This window comes from Electrona antarctica, assembly GCF_951216825.1.
Source record: "Electrona antarctica genome assembly, chromosome: 20".
Lineage (NCBI taxonomy): Eukaryota > Metazoa > Chordata > Actinopteri > Myctophiformes > Myctophidae > Electrona > Electrona antarctica.
Window position 1 is genome coordinate 10,447,811 of NC_136801.1, and position 13,984 is coordinate 10,461,794.

The following is a 13,984-nucleotide window of genomic DNA, read 5'->3' on the forward strand; positions in this document are numbered from 1 at the left end:
GCTAAAAAAAACGTTCATTTTTAGACTAATTTCACCCCAGTTTTTAGACAATTTTTTTAGCCATTTAGACGTCTATTAGACTACAAAAATGCTCAGTGGGTGGAGACATGTCCACTGAAAGAAATATTTTGTCACAATGATAAGTACTTGCTGTTAAAACACATTTTGTGCCCAAGACGTCCACAGTAGTCCTGGGAATTACCGGTGCGGTGCCCAGGACGTCTGTGGACATTTTTTTGTGTGATTTTCATAAAAAAAATAACATTGGGCACCCTGGGTCACTATTTTGAAAGTGTTGTGTGGGCACACAAAGTGTTAACTAGCTAGTCTATCGACTGTCTGTCTGATCTCTTTCTATTAGCATTAGCATGGTGGACATTTCTCAGTTAACAGGGCCAAACTATTTGACAAGCACCTTGGCATTGTGCAATAACAAATACGTAAAATTGAATCATCCCTTTAATCATTCTCTTCTTTTTAGCATATCAGTAACTTTGGATCAACTTGATTTTTCAATTTTCACAGTATATTTTAAATTGGTACGGTCCAATGTTGTTTTTGAAGATGAATCAAATCAATGATTGCAGACAGGAAATGGAACAGGATTAAAACAAACAAACTGTCTGAATGTCTCTTTCAAAGACTGAATAGGGCACTTTTTTGTGCCCTATTCAGCCTTTGAAAGAGAGATTAATTAATTAAAAAAAATATATATGTGGGAGGAATAAAAGCATAATAGCACTGCCTTAATGTGTTTTGAAATTTTCATTTTCTGTTTTGACTTCCTCAAAACAGGAGAACATTTGTTAAGCTGCTTAAAAAAATAAAATAAAAAAATCCATCAACGTAAAACATCCCCTGTGCAAAGAACCTCAAAAGGTTTCGAATGCATATTAAATGTTTTCTCTTAAGTCCTTTTCTCGACACCTTGTCACATTAATGACCATGAAAACACATCACATTTACATCACCATAAAACGACCAGCTTGCTCAGGCATTTCATGGAATGCAACCGAACGCATAATGTATAGTTCCACCACAGTCCCATTCTGTGGAACTGGAAAATTAAAGGTTCACTTCATTCACTTGCAAAGAGCAACGTCCACCGTAAAGCCCGCCAGACTTTCAGCTGCAATTTTCAGAGATGTATCAGGGTTTCACAGTGGTCTAGAGCACGAGCACGAGCACGAGCACGAGCACGAGCACACACACACACACACACACACACACACACACACACACACACACACACACACACACACACACACACACACACACACACACACACACACACACACACACACACACACACACACACACACACACACATTTTTACTAGTTGACTAGTTGCCTAGTTTACTAGTCGACTAGTTGTTTAACCACCTATTATGTTAAATGTTTTTTTTCTTTTGGAAATAAATATTTGTACATTTAAAAACTGTGTACATTGGTGACTATACCTGATCTTGAGGCCTACAAAATCGGGAAAAAAATTAAAATCAATCAACTAGTCAACTAGTACCAACAAGGTCGACTAGTAAACTTGCTTAATGCCCTAACACACACACACACACACACACACACACACACACACACACACACACACACACACACACACACACACACAGTACTGTAATACACAGGACGGCACACAACGAGACAACCTATGTACTGTAATACATGAAGCCTGTGAGATGATCTTTCTATAAGGCATTAGAGGTGGCGCTAGAGAGGGAGAACATCACACAACCCAGGGCCCGAGTCACCAAGTCGTTGTACCAACTGCATGGTTGCACATTTTCCCTCACATGCATTCTGTATGCCAGGGGTCTTCAACGTTTTTCAGGCCATGGACCCCTTAGCTGAGAGCAAGCAGGGACCCCCACTACATATTGGATTCATGTTAAATGTGTGTTTTAAAACATTAAAAAACTTAAACCTTCAATACTTTGTAAACTTGACCTTTGGCTCGGTACTTGGTCTGCTCTTTTTTCCCTGTAGACCAAACCTCTTCCCCGACAATAGCCGATCTACAAGCTCACAACACGTCGCAGACGCTGCTGTAGATCTGCTATTTCCGGCTAATGGTCCCCCCAAAATAGGGATGTGAGGGTTCAAGTGGTTAGTGTAAAAATAAAAAAAAATAAAAGATCGCATACAGACTTCCCGGTCCCCATGCAGTATCTCTGAGGACCCCCTAGGGGTCCCCTGTTGAAGACCCCTGCATGTATGCAAAGACGGCTCAGTGAGGCTGTCCCTCAATAGGCTAGTGGCCTAACTATTTACATCTAAATAATGCAAAAAGAGGTATGAAAAACATAACACATTATGTACATGTGAATAAAACATTTACAAAAAAAGAAAAGGTAAAATGGACACGGACTCTTAAAAAGCCACTCTAGTTTCCACATCTGTAGAGCGGCCTTCAATGTAGAGCACCTAAAAAAGTTCTTACCTCAAAGTGATGACATCTTTCTATATTAAAGCGCACTTCAGTAAAGCCAAATAAAAGAGGAACAACATATAGCACTTACGTGCTAAAATTAGTAAGGTAAAGGTATGCAATTGCATAAATATGTAATAATTGAGTGCCATTTTATGTGCTGGCTGTGATGGATGGGTGAGAATAATACAAGATATCAGCACACCCTGAAGAGTATACCTCTGTATTTTCAAGCAAATCAAAAGCACAACTTAAAGGATGAGCCATTGACCTCACGCTTATATCTGTTCACAATGGCGCCAATCGAAAGAAGTCATACAATGTAGAGTAGACCATACGCTAGCCTGTGAATGCCCTGTCTATCAACTGATGCCAAGTAACTTGACAAAATGCTAGCAATTAAAAAAACAACGACATCCTTTTAAATTAACAAACTAAATTAATAAGACTACGTTTAAAAACAAAAAGAAAACAAAAAGCCAAGGAAAACAACTTGTTTCAGCTGCTTCATCCGCAAAGCTGTCGAAGTGGGTCGAAGGAGCAGAATGGCAGGTATAGCAGAGGGCTGGAGGAGGAAAGATAATGTCCCCTGAAGCAAAGAGATGGGTGGCTTTTTAGAGTCACAGTCACGGTTTGAGGTCAACATCAAGGTCACTGCAGTGATGCCAGTTCTATTTCACGCCACCATACGTCTCCTGGACATTCTCCTGGTCGTCCCCGCCTCCACCCGAGACACAGAGGATGGAATGTCATGAAGCTAAATTGCTCTCAGCCTCCGTTTGTTTGCAGCATCCGTCACGTCAGACACTGTCTGGGTTTAATACGTCTCTTCCTATCCTTTTCACCTTTAGGCAGCCAGGCAGGACTGGAAATCTCCCTTTAGGCTGCGCTAAGATGTGTGTGTGCGTGTATGTGTCTGTGTTGATCTATCATCCCTTTCACAGAGTTTTCTGATGCCCGTTGGCGGAGAGCTTTCCAGACTCTGGGTCTGTGGGGCTGTTTGACATGTGCAATTTATCCAGACCTGGGCAGGGGGAGATAAGGGAAAGAAATCTCATTAAAGAAAAAAGAAAAGAAAAAAAGAAAGCCTCAGACTTTTCACTTAAGACGGGAGGTATTGATGTGGCTTTTCTCCCCTGTCTGACATGTCTTAACCCTATCACTCTCTGTGTATCAAACTTGTCACAGCAGGTCCCGGAGACTATAGCCACCATCTTTCCTTGTCACGTGTCAGTCCGAACACATTGGATTTGTCCGCAATTTCCTCCATTTTGTCACTCCGGGTCCCTGTGTCTGACATAAATCAACACACTCCGCTCAAAGCCACAGAGGAGGATATTGCTGTCAGTGCCACGCACACCTATCCTCTGTGGACATAAAACAGGATGGGATTGGATTGGCCAAGTTTTATTACTGCATATAGGATGGACATGATTGCTTATATTCTACAATGGGCCTGACATCTCAAAGGCACTGTTACTCGTGCCTAAAATTGCAGGATATTCATTTTCATCACTGAAGAATACTTCAGTATTCTCGAGGACACATGTGGAATTCCCCATTGTGCTTTTTGGGTGGTGGAACCAACCACCTTGCTTAAAATATGGACCTCGGGTCCCATGAATAACACATACTGAGATGAAACAAAGTGATAATGTTACCCAGGGCCTTGAGGAGCTCTTCTCGTATCGCTGAGGTGAACTTCCTGACAAGGCAGAGCGTTGTCACAACTGCAAACAACATGTTGTATGACAGGACGATGTAGAGGTTTCCCAGCCAGTTAAACCGCCCAAAGTCTCCCAGGAGATCAAACCTGGTGATACCTGTGAACGGGAAGTCAGATGTGTCAGTATTTCAGAGACATTGTACAATTATAATATCACCACTGAGAAACAAAATAAAAGTACCTGAAAGCCACACTTAACAGTAAAAGTAAAAGTAAGTCTTGCTGGAAAATGTCTCTGGTAAAAGTGAGCATGGGAACCCGCCAGATGCGCCTTTGCTCACCAGCAGCTACATTAGAACGCAATTGTCGCTCGCAGAAAGCAGCGCATTCAATCAATTAAATATCTGATATGAACTTGTACTTAAATATTGAAAGTAAATGTTAATGCCATTAAACCTGGCATATATACATAAAAAACCCCCAAAAAAAACCCAGCAGCGCTCGCTGTCTTTGACTTTAGTTATAATAAAAGTAGTGTTGGATGGTTTGACTTCATGACGTTCAGCTAGCATCCCATGGCTGAGAGGTCGGCTAGAGGCAAAAAGTGCCTGGTTGCCTACAGACGAGGCAGCCAATGAGAATGCTAGCTTGCTAGTACGGGCACAGCCAATAAGAATGATGGCTTGCTAGTACGGGCACAGCCAATAAGAATGATGGCTTGCTAGTACGGGCACTACGGCAGCCAATGAGAGAGATAGCTTGCTAGTACCAGAAAGGCAAAACGATCGTTCATAAACCAGCTCTGCTGTGCTTCACACAGCAGCTGGTAAAAAAACAACATTGTGATACTGATACCGACTAACATACTACGTTAGTTATGGTTTTACTTTTAATTTAGTTGTGTTCCTTTATTTTTGAAGTGACGTTCTAGTGTTTCCTGTCCTCCCTAGTAGATATATCCTGTCGTGACTCAGCCATCCTGTGTATTGTTAATGTTGTTCACCTGTGTGCTGGCGCTTCAGCCAATCCTGTGTTAATTATCCATGGTGTTCAGCTGTGTGCTCGTTAGCCCTGTGTGTGTATAAATACACCCTCAGTTGTCATCATTCACTTGATGTATTATTTTCTTCTGGGTCCTGAGCTCCCATGGGGGGGTTCTTCAATAATATGTTGCTATTAGGCAGAAAACTCTCATATCCATATTTTAACTTTTTGTGTCACATTTAGGTTTCAAAAGTTGCAGATCAGCTTAGCTCAAACACGCATGATGTGATTTGAGCTTGTGGATCTGCTAGTATTACTAATTCACTCGGACCTTGACTGTTTTGAGACACACAGTTCTATGGTATCAGTCTGATGATGCCAAGTAGAGGTTATGGTTGCTAGGTGGCTAGGGAGTGGCTAGTATTTGATTTGCTAATGGTGTAAATTAGGAAGTACAAGCTTTATTTGCTAAGATTTACTATTTGGTTGCTAGGTCTTTGCTAGTTGGTGTAATTAGTAGGTGGTGGTCACTGGTCACTAGGATGTACAACTTGTACAAGTCAGTTGCATCATGGCAGCATTGACACTTTGAAAGGCCGTTTGCTAGTAGTCACTAGGTTGCTTGATGGCACTGGATTGTTGATAGGTTAATTTACTAAACACTAGGTGGTAGCTTGGTAACACCGAGTTGTTGCTACTAGGCAGTTCTCAATTCGGTTGGTGTACACATGTGGCTATGAGGCTATAGAGCGTTGCAGTCCCGCCCCTTTCATGACTACGCCAGGCCCAGGAAATGAATCCCAATACATTTTTCCCATAGACATTTCAAAAAGTATTTATTAAAAGACCTTTTAAGCGTCGTACGAAGCCAACTCGAGTCGTGACAAATCATGACAACAAAAATAATAATTACCAAGAAGAAAAAAAAAATAAAAAAATGTAACCTGCCGTTTTTTTCAACTTTCTAATTCTTTGTTTGGCCCAAAACATTGTGTTTATTGTCATGATTTGTCACGACAAGAGTTGGCTTTGTCCGCGGCGTAAACGTCTTTAAATAAATACTTTCTGAAAAGTCTATGAGGAAAATGAACGGGGATTTCTTTTCCGGGTCTCTCGAGGGGGCGGGACTGCGACGCTCTATAGACTGTTGCTACAGTAAGTGGTTTCTAGGCTGTGGATCTCTTGAAACATCTCTACGCCATCTACCTAGCCCGACATTCCTCCATTCTTTCCTCTGTTCTGGAACCACCATTCTAGGCCCTGTATGTACGTAGTTTCTACTGTTATACATGAACCTTTTTTCTGTTGCTTTACAGCAACCAGTGCAATTCATTCACTAATTAAATAAAGAACAAATTATGGCAAATTCCAAAAAAATCAAGAATTTCAGACTCTCTAGGCAAACATTGGGGGTTTGTGTTTTCTTCTCTAAGCACCCCTTCACAAAACAACTATTGTGTTCATAAGCAAAACCTCTTTCTCCACAAAGGCACGGGGCTGCAACGAATGGGCCCATTTAGGAATGTCTGCTCTGTCTCCAGTCGAGGCTCTCCGAAGAGTGTGTCTCTCTTCAATGGCCCATCTCTTTCAACAAGCCAGAAAGGCCAAACTGAAAGAAGGGCTTACATGCCAAAAACCATTTGATGTACATTGCATGCAGAATCTCGGGACACGGCTGGCTGAAGACGGATGAAAACAAACACTAAAAAAAAACCTGTACAGACCTCTATGTAAATGACTTTGCAAACAGTGTTGTCGCACTTCCTGGGAAAAGAAGTCTCTGAAAGCCTCCTATAGGTCCGGATCGTGTCCGTTCTTTTCACATCGGGGGAAGGCTTTCTGTTTGTGGTCTCATTACGGGAGTCATTTTCTTAGCGTGCAAAACAAGGCGGTACGCAAAGAAGACGCCACACCCGAGCCAAGGCAGCGCAGAGTCTTCAATGGAACCACAGTCACCTGCACACACATCCACCTGAGTCAACCGCTGAGCTAACTACATATCTAATTCAAACAATAAACAAGCACCATCTTGTAGGTTTCCGCCGTGCTGAAGGCTTGTGCAATTCGTGGAAGATTTCGACCCGATCAGAGATGGGGAAACCTCTGTGGAAAGGTAGTCGGTGCCTGATATAACCACGCACGGCACCATACCTTATTCAATATATTACACAATGGAGGAGCCATTATATAATATTGTAGCAATACAAGACAAAAAAAAGTACAAATAAATATAAAGTTAATTTATACATCTGCTGTTTACTATAATTGATGGTGGCAGATACCAAAATGTTGATTTTGACTCTATAAATAATCACCGAATTGCTACACTAGTGTCCGCCTCGATTTCGCAAGTTTGTTATCTGGGTGCAAAGCCAGGCGCTAGATGCACGGGGGTTGTATTAAGCCAAGACAAGACATAGTTACCAACCCACTGTAACCGCAATAACGTGACGAAACCAGTAATAAGAATAGAGCTCAGAAGAAACAATGGACAAATATGATAAACAGGGCCACAACATGAAATATCCCAAATTTAGTAGGGGTAATAATAATAAAAAAAACACTAAAAAAACAAACATCGTGCCAGACATTTTTAAATAGATCGTGAAGTTCAGATGCCTCAGAGTGCAGCGCTGATTGGCTCTTCCACTTTCTGTACATGTACAACACCCACACAGTGCTTAGTTGGGGCCAGACCGGTCTGCAGAAGACACCTGATAACGGGTGGGATGGTTTACCAGGCTGATTTTTCACATCAGGGACCCCCAAACCTCATGTGTATTTGGTCGAGGACCCCCCCACCCCCATCTGAAAATGCTTTCCCACGGACCCAGATAAGAGAAGACTGAAAAAAATGAACAGTTTCGATATCCCCCCCCCAACCATCTTGTTGGGTGAAATACTAGGTTTTTGTTGGAATGCTTCTTAGCATTGTAGCAGCAAGACATTATAAATGTGTTTGTCCAGGAAGTTGATGTTTCAACTCATAATTATCATTTTATAAATAAGCATCAAAAGGTGGCACGCTGTCAAAAACAACCTAGTCTCTCTGAACATTCTATATTTTCCCTGTAGTATCTTCTGAATCTCTGCTCCTCAATTAGATTAGCCAATCGATTGAGTGTCCAGAGAGATGTATTTACAGCCACAGTAAGCAGTTTGTGAGCATCCAGGGCCTTTAACTAAATTGCCTGTGAAGACACACGGAGAGAGATGATGGAGACCCTTGTCTCTCACCACTGAAGCCAAATTCATTTCTAATGCCAGAGGTTTTGATCTTGGTTTGGTAATATGAGAAAATCGAATTGAAGGTAAGAAAAAAAGAAAGATGCTTGGCATTTGAAATGGCAGAGTGGAAGGCATTAGCATGCCGCTGCCAATGATAATGCCTCTCTCGGAGAACTGCTCCTGATCCACGAATGCTTCTGATGTGTACTGCTGTCAGACTGCAGTCTCTATTAGAGAGCCAAACATAGTAACATAACAGAAGGCTCAGAGGTTGACGTTTGTTCACACAACACAACTATATGGACACAACTATATGGACACAACTATATGGACAGATTTCAACAAACAAAATAAGGTCCATGCGAGAAATCAGGTGGATGCTACATTTTATTATTTATCAATGTAAACTGATATTCTGTGCACAGAGATGGTACAATAATGGCTGAATAGGTTTAGCGAACAGCCCTCTGTTGATTAACCACTTAAAACCAGGAAAGCATCAGTGTCATTTTAGATGTGTTTTTGCGTTGGCTGTTCAAAAATAGCAGATCTACAAGCTCAGTGCCAGCTTGTACATCTGCGATTTTTGATTTTTGAAAGTGTGAAAATGATTGATCTATTCTAGAAGGCATCTGTAGAATCAGCCTCTTAATTCGGTATTTAAGTCCGACGTCACTTTGTAGTACTACGTTACGTTGTACTACAAGTGGCACCAGCTCCCGTCCGCTTCTCATTGTGAATAGCAATATCTAAACGCGTGAATCTTTTTCTATTTTTCAGAAAGGAAGCCATTGAGGGTTAAAATGGGTCTTAATGCTTCCAACTCGAGTAGAATTATTAATGTTCTGTAGTGTCCATGAGAAAGAAAATATATGACGTGGAGACAATAAAGACTATTATTAAGGGACCAGGGACGTTGGTCCCTTATTGTTTTTGTCTTTTTTTCCTTCTCCTTCCGCCAAAAATAGCAGTTCTGGCTGAACCGTGCAGTCGGTTTTCGCGAAACTCGGGAAAATGGTAGAGGGCCATGCCAAATGGTGATGATGCTAAGGTCGAGTATGTTGAATCTAGTTTGCATTAATATGATCTCTAATGGAGGATTTAGTTGACACAATGAAATAAAATAGCGATAGTATTCAGTGTGGGGCAGACGGCCTGTCACAGCCAGATTTGGGAGACCAGTAGCTTTATTGTTGCAAGGAAAGCGGTAAAATTAGACTTTTGTGGTTGTTTTAGTCTCAGATTTAGTCCGACGGAGGGACACAGTATAACTCTATGGGGACACAAAAGCGACACAAAAGTAGGACCCGGAAGTAGGCGCTTACGTTAACCCATTTTGGGGCGGGAACCCCTTTTGGTGTTATGCTTTAGCTATTGAAAAATAGCAGATCTGCTATTTTTGAAAAATCGAAGAACGACAGACATAAAAACATAGCTTTTTCAGAAAACTGTCAGGATGTAGAAGACATTTTTAGAATCTGATCTCAGGGCAAAATGGGTTAAAATACTGAATGGGTTAAGGATAGCCCTTCCATGATGTTTTTCCCCCTGTACACCCTCCTTGTGACTGTCACTAATACACACGGCATGTGCTTGCATTGTTATGGGTTTGAATCTATAGCTTGTGACCTTTTTCCCACTCCCGTATTCCTCTTCTTGTTGACTTGTTTCTCCGCTTTTGTCATTTGACATTTTGTTATTTATCAAATTACGTTTTCTCCACCACAACTCTCTTTTGTGAATGTAGGTCGAGTGCCGCGGCCGACAGGGGTGGAGCACGAGCAGCACATTCTCTTACACAGCGAGCGGTAATCTCAACACTGCATTGAGAACATAACGAGGAGATGGGATTTAAAAAAAAAAAAAAAACTTTTCTATCCATCTTTCTGGTGCTCTTAAACAAACGCACAGGGACGCGGCTGCATTCGTTCTAAAGGCGGGTCTGCCTCTTTCGGAGCCACGTCTCTGTTCCCCCTCCTGAAATAAAAATGGTGTTATGGGCCTCTTACCCATGCCTGCACTCTAACCCCCATCGCCGCTACAGAGGAACAAGCAGCACTTCTGTCTCTCAACACCATTACAGGTCCCACGAGCCTAAATAAAACATCACGGAATCCCAAATGGCTGGACTGTATCTGAAATGGTTAGAGCGGCAGTGGCAGCAGCAGCCCTCCTTTCCAGAGTCTCAAAAATGGTCATAAAAACTTGGTGCGCTCTGTTCGAATTACTTTGTTAAGCTGTGCAAATATTGCACGCAGAATTACTTAACCCATTTTGAGCAGGAACCCCTTTTGGTGTTACATATACATTATGTTATAATTTAGCTATTGAAAAATAGCAGATCTACAAGTTCATAGCGCGCCACCGAGTGGCGCGCTATGAACTTGTAGGTCTGCTATTTTTGAAAAATCATCTTTCAGAAAAAATCTTTCAGAAAATCTTTCAGAAAATTGTCATGATTTAGAAGATTTTCTTTTTAAATTTTGACGTCAGGCCTAAATGGGTTAAAAGGGCGAGCTGGTCGGTATAAACAGAAACCCATTTTTTCCACAGCGTTGTGCATCGTTCCTCTAGCATTTATGAGGGGAGTTTTACATCACACAGACACAAACCCCTGCTCTATTCTCAAACTCCTCGTATGCTGCTTAAAGTCTCCCTTCACCTCGACTTTACTTCCCCGCACATTTTTTAATTTCTCTTCTAATGTAGAGAGCGTTGCTCTCTCTTTAACCCATTTTGGGCGGGAACCGCTTTTGGTGTTAGCATTATGTTATGCTTTAGCTATTGAAAAATAGCAGATCTACAAGCTCGTAGCGCGCCACCGAGTGGCGCGCTACGAGCTTGTAGGTCAGCTATTTTTGAAAAATCGAAGGACGACTGACATAGAAACATAGCTTTTTCAGAAAACTGTCAGGATTTAGAAGACATTTTTAGAATCTGATCTCAGGTCAAAATGGGTTAAACCTGTCTAATGCGTTAATTCCTTTTCATCTATTCAGTGTCACAAAGCAGAACCTGTTGATGTTTTGTAAAGCTCCCAATGACGCACTGTATGCTTGCTCTGCACCATCTCTCTCTCTCTCTCTCTCTCTCTCTCTCTCAGACACGCAGTAATGCTATTTGAACAGCTGTGTCTGCACTCTGCATGTTTATTAGTGCCATTGTGACGCCGCAAACCCCTGTCATTTTTACCCTTTCTCTCCATTCTCCTTTCTCCGATCACTATGGGAAACTATAGAGGAATTCAACTTTCTAACCTTAACGGTCCGGTGTGTGTGTGTGTGTGTGTGTGTGTGTGTGTGTCAGTCGGAGAGAGAGAGAGAGAGAGGAGGGAGAAGGAGAGAGAGGGAGGGAGAGAGAGAGAGAGAGAGGGGGAGGAGAGGGAGGGAGAGAGAGAGACAGAGGGGGGAGGGAAGGAGAGGGAGGGAGGGAGGGAGGGAGGGAGGGAGAGAGAGAGAGAGAGAGAGGGAGGGAGAAGGAGAGAGAGGGAGGGGGAGAGAGAGGGAGGGGGAGAGAGAGGGAGGGAGGGAGAGGGAGGGAGGGAGGGAGGGAGAGAGAGAGAGAGAGAGAGGAGAGAGAGGGAGAAGGAGAGGGAGGGAGGGAGGGAGAGAGAGAGGGAGAAGGAGAGAGAGGAGAGGGAGGGAGAGAGAGAGAGAGAGAGGAGAGAGAGGGAGGGAGAGGGAGAGGGAGAGAGAGGGAGAGGGAGAAGGAGAGAGAGGGAGGGAGAAGGAGAGAGAGGGAGGGAGGGAGGGAAAGAGAGAGAAGGCTGCTGCCCACTCTGCTCTCCCTCTCAATGTGGTCAGTTGTGTTCGGCTGTTAGCATTATGTACAGACACATCTGAGAATCCCGACTATGTACAGGTTCCTTAGGAAAGTCTCGTCTTATCCTTCATTTAGTAAAGTTTTGTCTTATCTTAACCCATTAAAACCGGGAAAGCATGTGTAATTTTATATTTTGGCTATTCAAAAATTGCAGATATACAATTGCAGATCTGCTATTTAAAAAACAATTGTAAAACTTTGAATATTTTTTAAAGCAAAGATTTTTAACTTAAATCTTTGCTTCTGGGGTCCTTGGAACAAAATGTTGAGTTGGGGGTCGGCGGCCAAATACATATAATTTTGGGGGTCTTTGACATGAAAAAGTTTAAGACCCACTGAAACAGAAACATGTTTTTCAGAAAGTATTTAGGATTTAGAAGACATTTTTAGAATCGGTCTCAGTTCTTAATGTGTTCACACATCACAGTGCGTTGTAGAAAAATCACAGCGCGTTCCTGTGACCATCTGTCAGATCAGCTTCTTCAACAACCACTAAAGCTGTGACGGAATCAAACATGCATTCACCAGCCCTAGAGGCAGCAGGCATTTGTGTCTGTGACAGTGACAGCTCAATAGATGTTGGAATCGTAGTGAAATTGTATGTTTTTTCGTAATTCAAAGCCCTACTTCATCATACAACTGTCGCACAAAAGTTGTGAAAATAGCCGCTCTTCAACGCAGCTCGGCTAGCTAGTTTTATTTTAATAATAAAAAAGGAACGGTTTTGGACATGCAAGATTTCCACCTGACGACAACAACGATATTAAAAAATGCACACCTGGCAGTAAGACTTGTCTGTGTAATTTGAAAACCTTTGCCGTATATATTGTGGCTGGGTGGGAATGGCACAGTTTGCGTGGAGGCACATTCTCACTCACACAACTCACCTAGAGTTCTGGACATAACTGGCACATTCTCACTCACACAACTCACCTAGAGTTCTGGACATAACTGGCACATTCTCACTCACACAACTCACCTAGAGTTCTGGACATAACTGGCACATTCTCACTCACACAACTCACCTAGAGTTCTGGACATAACTGGCACATTCTCACTCACACAACTCACCTAGAGTTCTGGACATAACTGGCACATTCTCACTCACACAACTCACCTAGAGTTCTGGACATAACTGGCACATTCTCACTCACACAACTCACCTAGAGTTCTGGACATAACTGGCAGGGCTGAACTCAGCACCAAGATTGATACGCAGCAACCAATGATCTATGGGTCAGAAAGGACAGGATAACAATAGTTAAAAGATTATTGCAATTAACCCATTTAGGCTGGAGGTCGAAATAAAAAAAAAACGTTCGCTCTGAAAGAATATATATTCAAAGATTTGTGCCGCATTTTTACGATTTTTCAAAAATAGCAGACCTACAAGCTCGTAGCGCGCCACTCGGTGGCGCGCTATGAGCTTGTAGATCTGCTATTTTTCAATAGCTAAAGTATAACATAATGATTAGTTAAAACACCAAAAGGGGTTCCCGTCCAAAATGGGTTAAAAAAGAAAACTCAAACCAATAACTAGCGGTGGTTGATGGAAAGAACAAAAGACAACATTTTGGAGACATTTTTCGACTACCTTTAGCATTGGGTACGCGCACACGCACGCACGCACAGCACTTGAGGTTAAATAGGTTCCACATATTGTACAATTAGTACCTCTGAAGTTGCTCATTACCAGGTTTGCCTCATTGTGCGTTCAAGTCCTTTCACGGAGGCGTCATGGCTAGTTAACAAGCCTCTCCGCGCTCTAACTCATTACCAAGTGAATTGATGCCACCAAGGGCCAAACAGAGCACACATCCTTCAATCCCCCCCCCCCCTAT

General features: G+C 42.4%; 1 protein-coding gene across 1 annotated transcript in view; it reads right to left on the minus strand.

The window, feature by feature from the left end:
• Positions 1-199: 199 nt before the first annotated feature.
• Positions 200-13,984, minus strand: part of lmbr1 (limb development membrane protein 1) — a 36,036-nt gene continuing 22,251 nt past the window's right edge. Inside the window, exons 6-8 of the mRNA XM_079489305.1 lie at positions 13,307-13,373; positions 4,105-4,266; positions 200-3,467 (exon numbers count right to left, since the gene is read on the minus strand). Coding sequence (XP_079345431.1) covers positions 3,382-3,467; positions 4,105-4,266; positions 13,307-13,373 — 315 coding nt within the window. The 3' untranslated portion in view covers positions 200-3,381. The remainder of the gene's footprint in view (positions 3,468-4,104; positions 4,267-13,306; positions 13,374-13,984) is intronic.